At 31.5% G+C, this 19,507-nt stretch overlaps 2 protein-coding genes across 3 annotated transcripts; both read right to left on the bottom strand.

The window, feature by feature from the left end:
* Positions 1-1,232: 1,232 nt before the first annotated feature.
* Positions 1,233-2,150, bottom strand: GRX480 (Thioredoxin superfamily protein). The gene has a single exon (XM_068641919.2). The coding sequence runs from the start codon at positions 1,913-1,915 to the stop codon at positions 1,511-1,513; it is 405 nt and encodes a 134-aa protein (XP_068498020.1). The 5' UTR covers positions 1,916-2,150; the 3' UTR covers positions 1,233-1,510.
* Positions 2,151-10,603: 8,453 nt separating this feature from the next.
* LOC137832547 (auxin response factor 3) lies at positions 10,604-16,672 on the bottom strand. 2 transcript variants are annotated; one of them, XM_068640757.2, is made up of 11 exons: positions 15,656-16,672; positions 15,268-15,324; positions 14,731-14,913; positions 14,496-14,580; positions 14,315-14,405; positions 14,075-14,239; positions 13,475-13,594; positions 13,307-13,382; positions 12,047-12,206; positions 11,041-11,957; positions 10,604-10,951 (listed from the first exon to the last, which is right to left on the bottom strand). In XM_068640757.2, exons 1-11 carry the CDS (start codon positions 15,983-15,985, stop codon positions 10,934-10,936), a joined length of 2,202 nt encoding a protein of 733 aa, XP_068496858.2. In that variant the 5' UTR covers positions 15,986-16,672; the 3' UTR covers positions 10,604-10,933. The 2 variants fall into 2 exon arrangements, with proteins under 2 accessions (XP_068496858.2, XP_068496857.2); XM_068640756.2 differs by having other exon boundaries at positions 11,041-11,960; positions 15,656-16,624.
* Positions 16,673-19,507: the final 2,835 nt, after the last annotated feature.

The raw sequence follows: 19,507 nt of genomic DNA, 5'->3' as shown, positions 1-19,507 counted from the left end.
AAAATATATATATATATTAATTTTATAAAATTTTAAACTTATTATATATATTTTTTACTATGATTATAAAAAAAAACAAATCATTTTGAAATAGCCATGAAAAACACAATAATTATATCATATATAGATTTGTATTTTTGTATCCTACATTTTAGAAATTACATGTATTTTCGTATCCATATCGTATCAGTATGTGTATGTGTATCAATGTCTCTTGTACATATGAGAATAAACGATTTTGCAAATAATAGGATAACCCTTTAAACTAGGGTAGTATTTTTATTTTTTATTTAATATTTTGTTTTGAAGATACGTAAATATTAAATTTTCTATAAAGATAAATATATTTTAAAAAATTTACATAAATATTTTTTGTGAATATATATATATATATAATTAGATAATTACTTGATATGATAATGATGTAACTAGAGATGTTAGACTATCTTTAAATAAGAAATTTAAAAAAATAATTATTTTTATAACAACTTAAAAATATTACATGGTAAAATATATTACTAAGTAAAAAATAAAAATAATAGAATACTGTAAGAGTAATTTGAATAGTCATTATTTTGTTAATATTCACTATAAATAATTTCTGTTAATATTAATTAAATTTCTTTTAATATCAAGTAGTGAATATTTTTTTTACCGACACTGATGGGGAGTTAAAAAATACTTCAATCAACATTAATGAAATATGAGATGGGAAAATATTAATAAAATTTCACTTGACAAATAACATGAATTAAGATTAAAAATAAAACAAAGGCTAAGTTGGTGATTAATAATAAATTTGAAAGCTAATTTTCTTAATGATGCCCAGTTAGAGAGAGAAAATATATACTTTTCCTGGCCGGATATAAAAAAATAAGAAATAAAAAGAAGTGATGTAAACGTGTGTATTTGATAGCTAGGGTGGTGATATATTAATATCATAAACCATATTAATAAAATAATATATTAACCATATTTGATTTATTTTTTAGTTTTAAATATTATAATGTTATTATAATGGTGTAAAATAAATCTTTTCCTATTCGATAGTTTCTATTTTTTTATGCAATATTTGGTGCTGTTGTCTTTCTCTGTATCAGATTCAATCCATTAACTCAGAGGAGACGTTTTCCAAAGCTCATTCAGATCCAAGATCAACTTCATCTACTCATTCAAAACTAAAATAATTATAAATCGAGCACCTTATTTGTAATTCTACAAATTAAATAAAATTTCAAAACAGGGAAATAACTGTAATTAAAAAAATCAAAGCACAGTGAGAAGATCTTTTTGTGAGAGATTCTCACATTCAAGATGTTAACTAACTCAAACATAATGTACAGAATCTCTTCCAGGCCTTTCAACACAACGTGGATTTTGTTTTTCTCGCCCATCCAAGAGACTCAGAAAAAAGGAAAAACAAAAGAGGGAAATCAACTAAGAAATTTTTTCTATATATAATTAATTTCCCTCTCAAGAAATTAGGTAAAAAAAGAACGAGATAGATCAGTCAGAGCCACAAGGCACCAGCGTCCTTTAATATGGGAACCAATTCACCTGAAATATGAGTGGCCATGACTCGTTCCAACCCGCCGAACAGCTTGCCGGCGAGGAACACCGCCGGAAACTGGAGCTCTTCGGCGGCGTGGGGGAAGAGGTAGCGAGCGACGGTGGCTTCGTGGTCCTCGTGGACCTCGTAAACGGGAGGGTTAACTCCGAGGCCTTGTAACAACCTTTTGACGACGTGGCACATGCAGCAGCCCCGTCTCCCAATGATCACCACGGCGTTCTCCGAAACCACGGTGGCCACGGTGGCCGGATCAGCGCCATTGGATTCCGCAATCCCTCCGGCGTGTGAGTGGTCACGTGCGCCGGTAGCAGGGATGCAGGTTCTGTAGGGAATGGCTTGGTGCATGGTAAAGAGAGAAGAAGAAGAAGAGAGAGGTGTGGGAGGGAGGAGTAGTGGAGGGTAGAGGTGGAAATATAAAGAAAGTGGAGGGAGGGAGGGGGGAGTGTAACGTCAACGGCAGTTACATAATTATACGTCACCGCTGTTGCGGGTGACGCGGTATTGCGTCACCGACGCGGTCAACACATTCCCGGAAGTTACATCCATGACATGATGAAATGCCGAGATGCTTCTCTACAGTGATTTGTTTGGTCGCGGTAAATCACTAACCTTATTTCACACTAACTTCTTCTCATTTTCTATGTCATTACTTAACTTTCTTCTTTGCACACGCAACTTATTATTGTTAAAGAAAAAACACAGTGTTAATGATTATTCAATTCAATGTTGATATTATTTTAGTTTTATATTATCAATTTATATATCAGTAGTTTATTTGGTTCGTAATTGAAATTAATAGACATATATATAAATTGGAGTAATAATGCATTTATGGATAACTGTAGAAATATTTTTTTTGTTGCTACAAAAATTTAAGAAAAAAAAACGCTGTTTAGTATAAATTTATTAGAGACATTTTTATTGATATTGGAGGCTTCATACGAAAAGAAGGAACAAAAATAATACTTTAACTACAATTTTAGACAAAATTGTGTAGGTAAACAATATAATTGTTTTATTAATTGTTATAGATTATTTAATAATTAAAAATTCTATATCCTTTTAATTTTCTTGTATATTTATGAGTTTTGTTATGGTACAAGTAGTTGTTGATAGCATAATTCCATTCCATAACAAGTTGTATTAGTTGTATAACATTTTTATAATACTTTTTTATTTTTCTGACATGCTTTGTCGCATACTTCAATCTATTTTTCTTTGCATAACATGTTGTGGAAGATAGTATAAAACTATTTTTTGGCCTTTTTACCGTACCAGTTTAATAATTTAAAAACTCAAATAGGTGTATTTTAAAAAAATTACCAAAATAGATTAATTTACTTGCAAACATAACTCCAATAAATTATATTTAAAAAACTAAAATCATGTTTAGAAACATAATTCCAGTAGTATTTTGTCTGTTTGAGTAGGAGAAACAAAATAAAATAGAAGATTTAGGAAGAAAGTGGAAGTTGGAAGGTGTGGAAATTAAAGAATTTGAGAAGAAGGATACGTTGGTTAAAGGTTGAAGAAATTGTTCTCATTGACGAGGAAAACAGAAGAAAGATAAAGTGATACTTTTATTTTTATTAAAATGATCCTCTCTATAATAAAAAAAATATAATTTTATTTTACATGAGGTTATGTTGATGTGTTTAATGATAAAGTGAAATTTCATTATTTTATTAACACATGGACATTCCTATATGTTCAGTATAATTATTTCCAACAAATTAATAAAGTAAAATTTTAAATTAAATTAATTTTACATAGAAAGATTTATTTTAGTTGTTTTCATTTCAAGTATTTGAATGATTTAAAATTGTAAAAATTAATTTCGTATTATAATATAAAAAAACATATTTAATTCTATTTTATTTTGTTAAAAACTATAATTTTTAAATATTTTTTCAAAATATTTTTTCTAAAAATATATTATATCACTGATATTTAGAGAATGAAATAATTTAATATTTTGAAATGAATACTTGAATAAATTAAAAATAATTTTTTCGCAAAAAGTTTAGAAGAAAGAAGCCTATCTCTTCTTTCTTTTTGATATATTACTGTTGTTGTTTGATTTTAATATTATTTAATATAGCAAGATTTGACTAGATTGAGTTTGATCTAATCGCAAATAAACCATCATTCCAAAATATCTTGGTATTATTTGTTCGTTGAATTATTTAACTTCAAGAATCCTAACTTTCAATATTATCTACCTTGTCTAGATATTTAATTATTCGCATAGTCAATTGTAGATGCTCCAAAATTAATTATTGATTATGTACATATAGTTAAACGTGCAGATATTATTCATAATAAATAGTTATGTTAATCAATTTTTGTCCTTTTCATTACTTAAAAAATATAGTATAATAATGTCATTTTTAATCATTATTTTTTAAACCAAATATATAAACATTTTCACTTTTAATTTTAATTTTTCTTCTTCTTGTATACTTTCTCTATCTCTTAAAATTTTCTCTTCACTTATTTTTCAATTGATTTATTTTCTTTTCTCTTCCCCCTTCCTCCATTTCTACCATCCCAGTAAAAAAAAAAAAAAAAATCCAGCTACAGTGCTCGTTTACAAGAAAAAAATAATAACGCTTATCCTTTTCATTTCATATATAGCATTTTATTTTTAATGATATTTTAAAGTTATCTTACAAAATTTATAATAAAAAAGCACAATATATATAGAAAAACAAATTAATAAATAGTAGTAAAAGATTCAGTCCTAAATTTTATAAAAAAATTACATCTATGCATACTTAAGATACAAGTATTTAAAATATTTAATACTGTATAATTAAACTATTTTATTCCAACACTAATATGATATATAATAAATAATAAATAATATTTTATTATTTTATTTTCACATAATAAAAAAGATATAAAATAAAAATTAATAATTTTTATAAAAAAAGTATAAGATGTTGTAATAAACAATAATAGACAGTTAGAGTTGTATTTTGAATAGTAATTAATAATGCGTTATTGTGTAATTGTTGAATATGATGTTATAACCAGTACTACTTACTTTCTATGCGAAAATATCTCCAAGAAGGACCCGCAACCATTAGGTGACATGACCTAAAATGATAAAAAGAAATTAATTTTAATAGGAAAACATTGATATATATCTTCAAATTACAACTACCATTTTCAACTTCACTCTTATTTGGTAGATAGGAGGGAAGAGAGGGATAATAAAATACTAATAATTGTTTATTTAGAAAAAAAGAAGAAAGAACAGTGAATTGTATTTTATTATTTCTCACTTACTTTTTTATATTTTTTTATTATTTTATAATGCAGAAGATAGGAAATGTTATTAGAGAGAGAATATAAAATATCTGTAAAGCATGTAAATTTGAATGAGATGGTAATTAAAAGTGATGAAATTATTATGATAATAGTGTTTGTAAAGGTGTGATGGGTGACGTGGCAGCGTGGAGAGGCACATAGTATAATAGTAGAAGTAGTGTGTGACGGTAAAGGACGGTGCTTAAAAAACTTAAACGTTGCGCTGACGACGTCATTAGAACCATCTTCACCGTCCACATGTTCAGGAACTGTCCTTTTTCAACGTCTCACTGTAGTCTTGGCTTCTGAGTCCAGCCCCACTACACATTTTCCTTCATTTCACCATTCTATCAATCTTTTTTTTTTTAAATTATATGATTATTTTTTTATATAAATTGAGTAATAAAATTATATTAGATATTACGTATTTGTCATATAATGTAAATACCTTAATTACATTCAATATATATATACTCTGAAAAAATAATTTCTTTATTTTAGTTCGTTCTCTTCAAACCGAACTTAGTTTATATTTAATTTTTTTACTTATTTATATGATTACATACACCTTTTATTATTAAATCGAATTATAATTTTGAATCATAATTAAAAACGTATTATCTAGTTAATCTTTTTATTATTAACCTTTTTGTTAAGTTTAATAAATAAGTAGGTACTTGATATCTATTTATCTCTCGGGATCGACTAGAATATATATATATATATATATATATATATATATATTAATTTCTATGAATTTCAATGCATAATGCATGTATAAATATTGAATCGTTTTTGAGTATTGCAAAGGAGCAATGCAAAGGTGACACAATGCAGACACTTGTGATCACTGGTGCTCATAAGTCTTTGATGCTAACTGTTGATTGAATTTCTTATAGCCAGCAATTCAAAAGCGTTGAAAGAAAACAAAACAAAATAAAATAAAATAGGTTTATATTATGGATTTCATAATTTCTCACTTATCTTCTCCAAAGTCACTTTCGCCCCATGTAATGCATGGCTAGCTACCTCCATATAGAATCTTGAAAGGGACCACACAATCCAATATCCACATTATTCCACACTTCCTTTGTATGCAAAAATTGACTTTCCAATGGATTTAGATGGGTATTGGGTAATCACTACATTATGCACCAATCAATTCCTCACACATATCATCTCCACATTGTATGCACGTCATTCTAATCGACCCTTACAACGTATGTAGTGACGAAACTCCCCTTATACCAAACCCAAACTTATATAAATCATAATATTTGTAATGTCATAGATCGAGTACGATGATGTTATGTGCTAATAGGTCTATATCATTTTTAAAATTTCAATTCTACATCAGTATAAATTTAATTTTTTTCAACAATCAATAAATCAATCTTTAAATAAAAAACAATATTTATTATTGAAGAAAGTCAATAATAAAATCAGATATAAAAAAAATAAAATAGAGAAGACATGCACTAATAAGAATACACTGCCTACACTAAATATTTTAAATTTGATATCTGTAATTTTTTTTGTCTAAAATAATATGATTTGAATATTTCATTTCCAATAAAATAATAGCTTCATATCACTATAAACATCTTTTTCACGTTTTATTTATTTATTTATGTAACAATGTTTTCTTTTCTCGTACTTGGCGAATTGACCATGAAATGTATAAGATTCGGAATTTCAACCAGATTCGAGTTCTAATGTATTTTATTTTTAATTTTAAAGAAAAAGGTGTACTTTTTTTTTCACGCTAGACAAATTAAGAAGAAAAATGTTGAGTTTAGAAGTGATTTATTAGTGTCTGTTAAAAAATTAACCCAAAAAGAACTTTAGTCACTTGTCCTATTAGACAATTTGGTATAATTCTAATAACACCTAAAAGAGAAGGATATGATGATTTTCTAAAATGGACATTAAATATTTAATTTATTAAAACTTGCATCCGTTACATCTATGAGTAAACTTGTTGATACCCATTCCGTCTTTTATTGTTAAAAAAATCAAATTACGGGTTTGACTTTGCCTCTTTTATAAAAATTAGTCCATAATAATGATTCATGCATTCAATATTTCTTTACATTAAAAAGGAAGAAGTTGTTTTAGTAATGTTAGAAGACAAAAAAATGTACGCACGTGATGTAAATGTATAACGTGATACTTTTTTGTATTCTCACCTAATATACGTTGTTAGGAGAAGCTATGGAGGTGCAGGAAGAAACAATCCCGAAAAACAAGTTTGAATGGATTATGGGCTTGTCCAATTGGAGCCCAAAAAGTTGGTGATCCAAACCAGAAAAAGTGGTGAGTGGGCCTGACAAGAAAAGTCCCTTTGATCATGTGGGATTTGACAGTCGAAACACATGTCTGTTACAATGTTTTGTAGCTTTGTTCCCACCAATAAAAGCTCCTTTACATACATAAAACCAAACATCACTTACTATTATATCCTATGCATCTCAAAAGTACCATGGCCAAAAAAATGAACTTACCATTAAGGGAATAAAAGGAAGCCAGAAATGGGTGTGGGGTGCTGCAGAAGGAAAATGGCAGAAAATAAAATACAAGCTATTAGTTCTCACTTTATGCTGTGGCCCATTCTTTTACCATAATTATCTACTTTAATTCTAACCATTTGAAAATTGAAGAATATGTCTACAGAGAAGATGCAAATTCGCCAGCTCCAATAGTATGCTCACAAAATGCAATTATATTTCTGATAAATTTTGGCACTGCAAAAAGACAATTCAATAGCTTTCATTGATGATGTCGTGGTGGTAGTCAGTACCTTAATCCCACTACCACTCCCAAATCTTTCTCCAAAGTCAAAGTTCCTTGCTTATGCAAGAGGGCTATGTAGCAACCAAATTTTTAATATATATTTCTACTCGCGAGTTGATATTCTCAACTTGATATTCTCAACTTGATAGTCTCAACTTGATAGTCTCAACGAGAGAAGTGTTAGAAATTTTTATAGATTATGATATTTCATTCTTATAAGTGAGTTTTATAAGATTAAGTTAGGTTTAAAGTTTATTTCTTAATATGTAGTAATTATATTTTTTATTATATAATAACAATCTTACTAAAATAGTCATTATGTGAACCCAAACTTGTTTTTATAAAAGTCTCTTGATTTTTTAATTTTAAAGAATTATGCATATGCTTTGAAATTATGTTTAATACAGAAGTACTTCTGGTTCTCATTTCTAAAACTTGAACAAATGAAGAATCACTGCTTCAATGAAGATAGAGAGTTGTGGTATAAAATGATTAAAAAATTCATTATTTATTTTGACATCATTCTCATACTTTAACAACCCTATCCATAAAAAAACCCACCTTCTCACGTACTTGTCTTCTGCTCTTATCTCTCTCACCCCCAAGAAGACATTTATATTTTAAAGGCTTTAAATACTTTAGCATTTATGGTAACTATGTGAAATTTGACTACAGGTAAAACCAAGAGGAAAAAAAGGGATATCACTGCAAAATTCATTACACCTGGTCCTGTATATCAAAAAAAGATTAAAGACAGATGGTCCCAAGTCCCAACTGAAAGTTAAGAATGTCATTTTAGGAAGTAAACCACCTTTCTCACCTCTATGCTGTCCCCAAAATAACTTGACATGTGACATTTTCCCTTCATACTATTTAACCCAACAGTTATGTTTTTACAAAGGTTTGTGCAAAGGTTTCGCACTTCGTGTGTGGCATAAGATGTTGGACTGCTTTGCTGTTTTTGACCAGAGATGTTATGTTCACTTTCTTTTCTTTTTCAGTTCATAAACTTTAAAGTAAGGAAATTATGTCACTCTAGAGTTGAAAGTGATGGCTTCAACAAGCCCTGTAACCAAGAAATTATCTTCTTGGACTCAGTTTTTTCATTTGTTAGACCCATCAAGGGGAAAATGGAAATTCATGAAAGGTAAATTTGTTGGAATTGGAAAAAAACCCTGCTAAATATCATCAAACATCATAAATGCGATTGTATTCAAACGAGGTCTATATTAAACTGAGTTTTTAGTTTGGTCCATTTTTTTTAAAGGCTCATTCGTAGAAATGTCCAACAACACTTAACAAGAGTATTAGAAAAGTCAAAAGACATGAACAATGGCAAATTCAAGCATGCACATTCGACACTAACAAATTTGAATTTCTAACTTATAATGGTGGAGAAATTTTCTGGATTATGTTTTATAAATTTTTATCTTTCAAAGAGATTTTTAAGGTTTAGGGTTTAGTTAACTTATTTTTTTTTCAAATAGTATTTAGTTAGGTAGAACGACTGTTTTTTTAATATTTTTTAATTTAATTAGAAATCATGTTTATAAATATGTGTTTATGAGTGTATTTTTTTTATCTTTTTAGATTTAAATTGAAGTTGTGTACTCTAAAGTTATATTTACAAACATATTTTTTTCTTTATTGTGTTTATTTGTGATGATGTAATTATTTTAGTCTAGATAGTGATATTGAACTTTTTTTTTATAAATTATAAGTGAAAAAAATTCAACTAAATTTTAGTCAAAATAAAACAACTGTGCGCTAAAGGAAAGTTAAATATTATAATGTATTATTTGAAATAAATTTTGGTCAAATAAAGTGCAAAATATTATTGAATAGACATTAATAAGATGTTAACAAAAGTGGAAACAAATTATTAATGTGCTCTAGAAGTCTTTGTTTGTTGACTAGGTTTTCATTTTGGTTTTTATTAAGCTTCTGTATTTTTCGTGCAACACGAATGCATTAACTTTCTTGTGAAGGAACACGAGTCTTTTGTTTGAGCATTTGTCAAAACCCAAACCACATTTAAGCAAATAAATCATGGTTAGTTGAAAAAGACATGAAAGTATAGTATATGTTATATTTAGGACTTACTCTCATGTATACAATTTTTTAGTGACAATTTTGTATAAACTTTTCTCACACTTCTAATTTACATAAAAAAAATAACTTTAATTGCAATCAACCTAAATTAAAAAAAAAAACATCATTACAAATAAACAAAATTATTGCCTGTAACACCTTTAGTGTTTAATATACCCTAAATCTTGTTTGGAAGCACAAGTATACCTTATAAATAAATTAAAATAAAATGAATTAAAATCATATTTTGTAGCACAACTTCCTCAAAATTTTAAAAATGCAAAATTATATTTGAAAACTAGACTTTTTTTTTTTTAAATTGCATTTCTTCGAAATGACACTACTTTCATGTTTTGGGTGGAAATATGTTACGATTATTAACTAATAATCTTCAATTGGTTTTCAAGATTAATAGATTATTTTATAGGTGTTTTCGTGTTAAAAGGTGAGATAAATCTAGAAAACGAAATAGTTCCAAGCATAAAGGTATACAATGATATAATTCTGAAAATAAGTTTTAATATACTAAGTATATATAATAACATTTTTTAATATATATATAACTTGCGTTTGACCATTTGTCAAAGCATTTGGTGTGAAACAAACTTCATCAAGCGTTTTACGAGGAAAACTAACAAATATAGTTCAATAGCAGCATGGCTATAACCACATGTATCCGAAGACTTCATGTTAGAAAAAAGTATTGTGTTCAGATTTGAGAGGAACAAGAGAAACAAACCAATCATTCCGGTGACCAAAAATCACTGACAAAGTTCCGGTTGAAGAAAGTTCTAGCTACTGTTTTAAGATGTTTAAGGATGCATACCCTTCGAATTGAAATTTCAACATCTTGATTCTAATAAATGCATTCAAAGTGAGGATAAAGATGCATAGTTTTACCACAATAGTTTTTACTCGAGTAGCATCTCTTGCAGGTCACATTGCCTATGCACAAACCATAAATACACAAGTACTTCAACATTGGTCACAGCCAATATCAAATAAAATTAACTAAATCCAGCAGCAAATAATAACAATTTTCCTCGTCACTGAAATGCAAAGATACTTATAGCAAAGCACATAACCAGAGCAAACTATGGACCAATTCTTCAGCTTATCAATTCCAGTGAGTCATATTAGCTAGCAGCACACATGATTCTAAGTTCAATACTGCAACACACCCTGCAAAGAGTAGGAAGAATTATCCAGAAGTAGTGAAGCATTAGATGAAGAACTACATCCTGCATGGAAAGGATTCATAAATGAGTTACCTTTATGCAGTTACTTCCAACCGCCTTGCTCTGAAGTGCCCGGCTGGGATGGAACTCATCTTCAACAAGTCTAGTAAAGGAAGGTCCAGCATTCAATGGTAAAGTGATGGTAGAGGCATCAACCTCTTTATTTGCAACATGTGCGTCCTCAGTCAATGAAAAACCAAAAAGTCTACAACTGCTTTTACATGACGAAACCAACTCTTGATTGTTTCTCAATGCTGACACAGAATTGTGTGACTGTGAACTACCCAACTGATTATGAACATCAAACATACCTAAAGAACTAGCCCTTTCCGGAGCTCGCCTAGAGAAAGTATGATCATCAGATTGGGAAGATGCAAAAGTTCTAGCTTTCACTTCAGATGCGCATAAACCTTGGTACATCTTACTATGTTTCTTATTATTATAATCACAGTTGGAAACTGGACTAACTGCTTGCTGGAACATTAACACAGATGATGGAGATGACACTTGTGAAGGTGTAACGGATGCATGCAAATGTGGAGCATTGTCATGCATCTGTACAGACCACCCATTTCTGGAGTTGAGCAACTGATAACCATCAAAATGTCCAAATCGACCATTAGCTCGAGCCTCCTCGAATGACAATGATCTTCCATATGGTTGGCTTGGAAGAATTTCTTGACCTTGCAAGACCTTTTGGAACCCGAAAGATTCACTAAAGCCTGTGCCATTGCAGGAAAAATCAGATGCTGCATGTGGCATTCTGATGTTATTTCCTGTAGGAGGAATCCCAGAACAGTTTGGACCAAGATAGTACCTCCCTAAGTCATATAACCGAGGACTCGGAGCATTAATACCATCAAACGGAGGATTAACACCCAAAATTTCTTGACCTTGCAAGACCTTCCGGAACCTTAATGATTCCCCAAAGTCTGATGTTCCAATCCCATCTGCTGAGTAATAAATTATCAATGTTATTGCAAGGAGAAACATGGCTCAAATTTACTTCTCTTTCAAGAAAATCGGTCTAGTGACTTACTGGGAGAAGGAAATTCCATCTTCGTTGAATTCATTCCAATCCTGGTCCTCTTCAAACCAGCTGCCATCATGTTGCTGGAACTTGAAGCAGAACCAGATGGCTCAATTTCCCATGGGGAAACCCTATTGTGCCTAGCAGCTTCCATGTCATCCCACCTTACCTGTATAAAACATCAAGAACAAATGGCTCAAATCAATTATATTTTACTACAGAAATTACATTGCTTAACAAATCATAATCAACAATAGGGTAGTGACATAGTGCAACCCACGGCTGTGTCCATTATGAATGAGAACATTCAAATCTTTAGAGATCTAACAAATCGACACACAAAACAAAGGAATGATTGAGATTTATGCAGAAATAACAAGCGTAAGAACAATAACAATCATTGACCTGCAATATACAGATACGTTGCTAGCAAGGAGAACATTAACAAAACCACTCGAGTTATTAGTGTTGAAAAGGACAAGCCAACTTTGGCTGTAACGGATTCCTATCAAACATGTATTCCACCACGAGGCATGGAACACACTCATGAAATTTTACACACCATAAATGATGAATTATGGCTGAAAAAAGAGATAGGTAAACTATCATTTACAATTCAAATTTCAAGAGATAATTGTCAAGCATAGCCTGAATGAAGGCTACGTGTATTGTTTCTTCTAAAGTTAGAAGGCTACGTGTATTGTTTCATTTATTTGAGAAAAATACACTTAAAGGAAGATCCATGGAAGTTCTTACATCCATCAGAGTTCACAAACCCAATTCATCCATCAAACCATTTTGCTGAATTAATGAACTTACATGAATTTGAAGCAGAAAGAAAACCAAAGAAAGAAACAGATGAGTAAATATCCATCAATAAAAAAATCATCAAATAAAGACAGATGGAACAATAAAGGACTTGATATTTGTTTAAATCTTCTTCAGGAAAATGAAGAAAAAGGTACCAAAACAAAAATAAGAAAGCTGCAGTTACGGAGAGGAAAATGCAATCATATGTAGTATTCCTTCAACCTTGCTCACTTGCATATCCAAAACAAATGTGAAAAACGCAATAATGTAGAAGTGTAGAACTAATGTAGTCTATAGAGATTCACGAGCTGAAAATCTAGGAGTATAAAATCTTTCATAATGAGCTCAAAGATGATAAAAAAACACTACAATATCAAACCTAAAGCTTACAACACACAATGACGTGCACATAAACAATAAAAAAACTAAAGAAAGACATTAGGACCAAAGCTGACATACCAGTAGGCATCTCCATTTTGATCCAGGCCACCTAACAGGATCGACATCACTGATTCCAGCAATTAATCCAGTAAATCTGTTCAATACAAATTAGATTAAGACCAGTTATTATTGATAGGTGATCAATATGTAGCATTAACACGTATGATATTTGATAATTTGACAAACCTCCGCTCTGCAGCATCTTCCGTTTCGAAGCGCATCCGGAACCTCATCCCAACTAAATAAGAACTGTCAAGACTCTTTAAGAATTTGTGAGAAGGTATGATGAATTCCGAAGAGCTAAACCTGCAAAGGAACGGCGAAGTATGTAAGACATTCTTAAGAGAGATTGAGAGAAAACTGACAGAGAAGGACAGAAGCAGTAATATTAAAGAAATGACATTCCTAAAGAAGAGCTTCCAGCAAAAACCTTTCAGTGCATGGATCAAGTGAACTGTTAGTTTTGGCTTTAATCTTATTAAAAAATACAAAGGATGCAGAGCAAATGGAAATTTTAAAGCATTAAACATTCAATAACTAATAGGAATTTCTTGGAAATTTAATGCAGGTATTTATTTCTATCAAACCAAATCTCATTTCTAGCGCCTTAAAATAAAAGAGCTGAGGTGAATTGGGAAATTCACCATTAGATATTGTAATGAAACCCCATATCCCCATCTAAATACCAACTTAAAACACTCATGAATTGCACATAGAAACTGAAGTATTTACAGATTTCCTTGACTAAATCTTGGGAAAAGTACAAGTGACTTAAAAGAAAAATACCTTGGATTGTAGCAAACACTAAAAGCACATCTTGTAGATAATGCATTAACAACATCCATGAAAGTTCCAGGATTCAATTGCTGACCAGAGGGAACTGCAAAGGAACCAGAACCTTTCAATTGGGCTGCCCTACGAATCCCTAATCTCAGTTCTCCATCATCGCCCCTGATTTATATTATAAAATGTTAGTTGTGGTTAGGAATAAAAGTTCATATTAGATACAAATTCAGGTCATGATACCTAAGAAACAACACAGCATCTCCAGAAACAAGCTTCTTTTTGTTAACAAATGCACTCCACCCAGTAGTTAGCAAATGCCTCCGTGGTTGACCTGTTCACACGCATAATGATAAAAATAAAACTCTAAACTCCCAAGTGTTAAACATGCTATGCACACTAAGTATGCTAATAAGTGACATACCCCTGTATATATGACGAAACCTCCATTCCAGTCCATGCAGATCCTTTGCCACGAGCTCCTGTGAAGGTCTCTGTTGACTGTAATCCTAAAAATAACATCAGAGTACAAATTCAAAATGCTACCACTAAATACATACAAAATAAAGCTTGAATTTAGCATATAAAATAGGATAAATTAAATTAAATCAGTCGGCAAAACTCTTGAGCACAAACAATGCATCGTAATTCGTAACTACCAGGGGAGGAAAGCAATCTTCAGCTGCTCGGCGAGGCACTGAAAATCCACCATGAGTGCTGGTGTCTGAAGCTGTGAGAGTCTTGCAGAACATATGGGGAGTTGTTGACTTCACCATAGCTTCAGTGTCCCCCTCTTCCCCATCAGCTTCAATTTCGCCTTCACGCAAACTTTGCTCCAGTTGCTGTAATAAAGTGCCGAGTTCAAGCAAAATTAAAATTAAAATCAGCCAATAAAGACACTCCATTCGCTTAATAATAAAATAACACCATTTCTTATCATAACAAAAGGGCCAGTAACATGGATTTGGAAAGAAAACAGTACAGAACAATGTGTTAACCACACAGTGTACTCTTTCCTCCCTTGGTTTCTAGAGCTATGACATTCTGCTAAATCAAACAAAATCGTTATAACTAGCTTCCTTAGTCAAATTTTATCTGACCCTAAAGATTCGAACAGATAGAGATACCTTTCTTTCTGCAAGCTTCCCAGACCCAAACTACACCTAAGTAAAATCAACATCATAAAGAAACCTCACCTCGCTTTCAGGAACCAACAACACTTGGCAATATACTTCATCGCTCCCTTCCTCTGCCTGCCCAGAAAAAGCACAATCATATTTCTTTAAAATATATGTAAAATCGAAAACAGACCACCCCATATTTCCCTTTACACATGACTCATCCAAAAGAACCAAAACCAGAAACAAAACTGAATGGGTCTCTCCTTCATTCATGAATCGTTAAACCAGACAAGGAAACACACCAACTTTCTCAGCAAGCAGACAAACAGAAACCCAGATACAAACCCCCATAAAGAAACCAAATTCAAGAAAAGGGAAAAAGGAACAAAAAATCCTCAGCCGACACATTGGTTTTGTTTTGTCCGATGAAGGGTAAAAAAGTGACGAACCGAACCACACTTACATGGAGCTTGACATCAAGAACACGACAGAACACATGGGGTGGGATATCATAAGCAGTGACCGGAAAATCCTGAATATGCTCAAAGTGTCCCTGTGGCAAGTACACAACCACGCTTCCTTTCTTCGGCAGAGAGATCAAAGGGCCCGCACACGCGTGCCACAGTTCCAAGCACACGGAAGGAGGAGGAGGAGGAGGCGGAGGAGGAACAACCAAGGTTGAAGCAGAAGTGCTTATCCCCGAGTGAGAAGAAGAAGATGAAGCAGCAGAAGAAGAAGAAGCAGATAATGGAGCTTCATCATCCTCGGTGGTGTTCAGATCGATCAAGCCCATAGCAAGAAAGTGGTGTTTGCAATGTGAAGAAATCTAACAAGTGAAGGAGAGGGTTGGAAGAGGGTGAAGGAGGGGAAGATTTCAATGAATGGTCTCATGCCTGCTGCAGCATTTTCAGAGAGCGTGAGGTGTAGTTGAGTAACTTTGGCATTGCTAAAAGAGGGTGTGACCCAATACTCCAAAAAGAAAGAGACCCTCTTTCTCTGTCCTCTCTCTCTCTCTTTCTTTCTCTCTCACTACCCTTTTATTATGAGTTATCACTCTCTCTGCTATTTTGTTTCTTTTTGGGGTTCTTTTCTTTTACTTTATGTTTTTGGCTGGGTAGGGTGGTGTGTGTGTATTTTGGGGTAGCATCAAATCAAGCTTTCAGTGAGATTTAAGTTGGAGTGATATAAAAATGGTAGATTTACATCCCCCTTGTTTTATTTTATGTGTGTTTTGGGCCCTTTTGCTCGTTCTTCTGCGGGGTGAAGCAGGAGCAGTGTGCAGTTGGCGCTGCTGCAATGCAATGCTAAGCTGAGACTGTTGGGTGTGATGTGTGGCAGAGAGAGAGAGAGAGAGAGAGAGAGAGAGAGAGAGAGAGAGAGAGAGAGAGAGAGAGAGAGAAAGAAACAATGGTACAAGAAGAAAGACTGTAGTAGTGGTAGTGGTTCACTTTGTGAGGTTATGTTTGGGTTAAAGACCAATAAAATATGGGAAACTCAATAAAAACTATTTAATAGCGTACGGCATCCCTGTATTTCCGGGCGGATGTCTATTCTGTCCTCTTCTACTTCACCAAATCTCACACCTATCCCTCTCTCTCTCTCTCTTTCTCTCTGCTTAATCTTCTTTCACTTTTTAGTTTTCATCATCACTCTTCAATTCCTCCTAACTCCTAATTCCTAATTCCCTCTCTTTCAAGACCCCACTATACCAATTCTTTTCCCTTCCCTTATGCAACACACATTTACTTCCACATCATATGTCACACATTACACATCACGTGATTCCATCACAGCAAATATGCATAAAACCACCAATCTCATCATATATACTTCTTTTCTCCAAACTCTTGTTCATATCAAACATTTTCCAATTATTTTTTCTGTCAAAATCCACCCATCATTTTGCATGCACGTCCTTTTTAATCATCATGCAACTCCATACTTCTATATTCAAATAATTCATCTTTAACTCACAACATTAACAATGTGTTGTGTTTTTGTAAATGTGAAAAAAAACATGCTAATTTGACTCATTAAGTGGCCTAAACAAACATTTTATGATTTATATAATGTGATTTTGTTGTGTTAATTGGTAAAAAAGAGTGGGATGGCATTGGTGTGGAATATTTTGCTTGCTGTGGAGGCTGAATCATTACAGGTGCAAGGTGCACCTTATTATTGCTCCTATTTGGCATGCTTTGGTAGTTAATGTTGACAATTAACCAAAAAACAGAGGGTTTTTATATAGAAAGTTGCACAATGGTTTTAAGCATTCATCTTTTTCGCTTTTGAAACGGCCACTTACTTTGTCTGCTCAAGTTTTGACTTTGCCATTAGGGTCTTATCATCATTATTAGCTGTTTTCTTAGACAAAAAGTAATGACAAATCCAGATCACTCTGGCTAACCAATTCTGCATCCACTAAAATAATCAACAGCTTTATAAAGCTTTTGTAGCCTAGATCATAAAGTACTCTTCAACCCACTCTTTGCAATTTTTTACTTATTCCTTCCTTTTATTTTCATACCTTAGTTTAATCATTGGTCTCCACACATGCACCTTCCTCCATATCCAACAAAACTTCTTTATTTTCTCACCAAGCTACCACCTGACTATTGATAAAGAAACCGTGGCAGAATTTCTTGTCTTGTGTTTATCAAAAATGCTTTTTCTTTTCTGAAATAACCACACAAGACAGTATCATTAACATGGCATGCATGAAATTTCAGAGGGCATGCATATGCACACTAAATAATTATGCCTTGGGGACATTAGCTTAAAGAATTTTCTCCTTCACTGCTGCATCATATTTGTTCAAAGAATTAGTTGCAGTCACCAATGGGATAACTGCCCTTCAGACTCAGTATTTGTTATTCAGATTTTCTTCAGCCACACGCATAACTTTTTTTGTCAAAAATTGTGTGTGATTTAGCAAGGAATGTTTCAGTTGTATGGTGAAAAAAAGAATAAGAGGGAGAGACAGAAGAAGAAAATGATCAATGGAGAGGGAAAGAGATGATTACCCATACCCACATGACACCATCAAGTGGTTATTGGAATACACAGATACCAAACATTAATTTAAAAAATTATGCCTTTTTTAGTGAAACACTTTATGATTTATGAGACTTGGGTTTTCAGCAAATCATCATCGCAGGTAAGTAACGGTAACTATGTAAAGAGCCAAAATTCTTACCCAAAATTTGTTTCAATAACTTGTTTTAGGTAAATCGTAAGAATTTATCAAAAGTATTAAACTTTTTATTTGGAAGACTGAAATCTTATTAAACTAAATTAACAATACATGTAAAATAAGCTCTTTAAACAAAAGAACTTACTCACGTGTACATAATATATTCTAATGTGCAATTAATACTTACATAAATGTAAGTAGACATGGTTTCATAATTAAGTTAAGAATTTTGTCCCTGAAAAATAAATAAAATATAATTTTGATAATTAAAGTAAAGATGAAATTATTTGAGTAAAAAATTTGTCTTAAAATGAGTATATTTTGGTAAAAAAATTATCCTTTTTAGATGAATCTATAAAGAGTTTGAAAAAAAACAATTCTTTAATTTAAACCAAACCAATCAATCAGTCAATCTGCGAAATACTTGATACATTTAATGTACGTAGTGTCTTCATATACCTTTTTTCAGATGATTTGATGGTTTGGATTTTTTTTTCTCGATATGGGTATTCATTCTTAACCCACTATACTAATACCAAATCATTTATTTCAAAATGTATATATATTAGTTTATATTTAACATTGTATAAATGACGATAATTCACCTTTTTTATTTTGTGATAAATTTGTAAGTTTTTATATTGAATCTATTTTGTTTTATTTCTTTTCTAATTGAAAATATTTATGGAAAAAACTTGGTCGGTGAAAAGCTGAATGTGTGCAAAATCAAATTAACATTTTTATCTTTCTAATTAGTTATTAATGGAGTTATTCTTCTCTTAATTTATCTAACCAGTACTCAAAGTTATTTATTTAATGAACATTAATCTGGGTGAGATATTTACAACCACTGTGATAATATTTTTATGACCCATCATTTGATCTATGCTATCAAGTGTTTCCTCACATCTGAAATTTATTATAGTCAAACTTTTGAAAATAGTTTCATATCCAAAACTTAGATACACACAGTGAAGAAAATATTTTCTATTAAGTGATTTAATGAAAAGAAAAAACTCAAACACATCATATTGTAAAACTTAAAAGAACCTTTAAATCATAAAATATTTAATATTCGTATGTCAAAAGATATTCATTTGTACAATTTTTTAAGTCATCAAC

Source organism: Phaseolus vulgaris, chromosome 6, assembly GCF_051622355.1.
Source record: "Phaseolus vulgaris cultivar YP4 chromosome 6, ASM5162235v1, whole genome shotgun sequence".
NCBI classification, from domain to species: Eukaryota; Viridiplantae; Streptophyta; class Magnoliopsida; order Fabales; family Fabaceae; genus Phaseolus; species Phaseolus vulgaris.
This window is presented reverse-complemented; position numbering and strand designations above follow the sequence as displayed.

Coding starts and splice junctions, on each gene's coding strand:
- GRX480 (XM_068641919.2), bottom strand. CDS start 1,915: ATGCACCAAGCCATTCCCTACAGAACCTGCATCCCTGCTACCGGCGCA.
- LOC137832547 (XM_068640756.2), bottom strand. CDS start 15,985: ATGGGCTTGATCGATCTGAACACCACCGAGGATGATGAAGCTCCATTA. Junction 13,595..14,074: donor AGTGTTTGCTACAATCCAAG/GTATTTTTCTTT, acceptor GTTCCTTTGCAG/GTTTAGCTCTTCGGAATTCA. Junction 12,207..13,306: donor CAAAATGGAGATGCCTACTG/GTATGTCAGCTT, acceptor TGTTTTATACAG/GTAAGGTGGGATGACATGGA.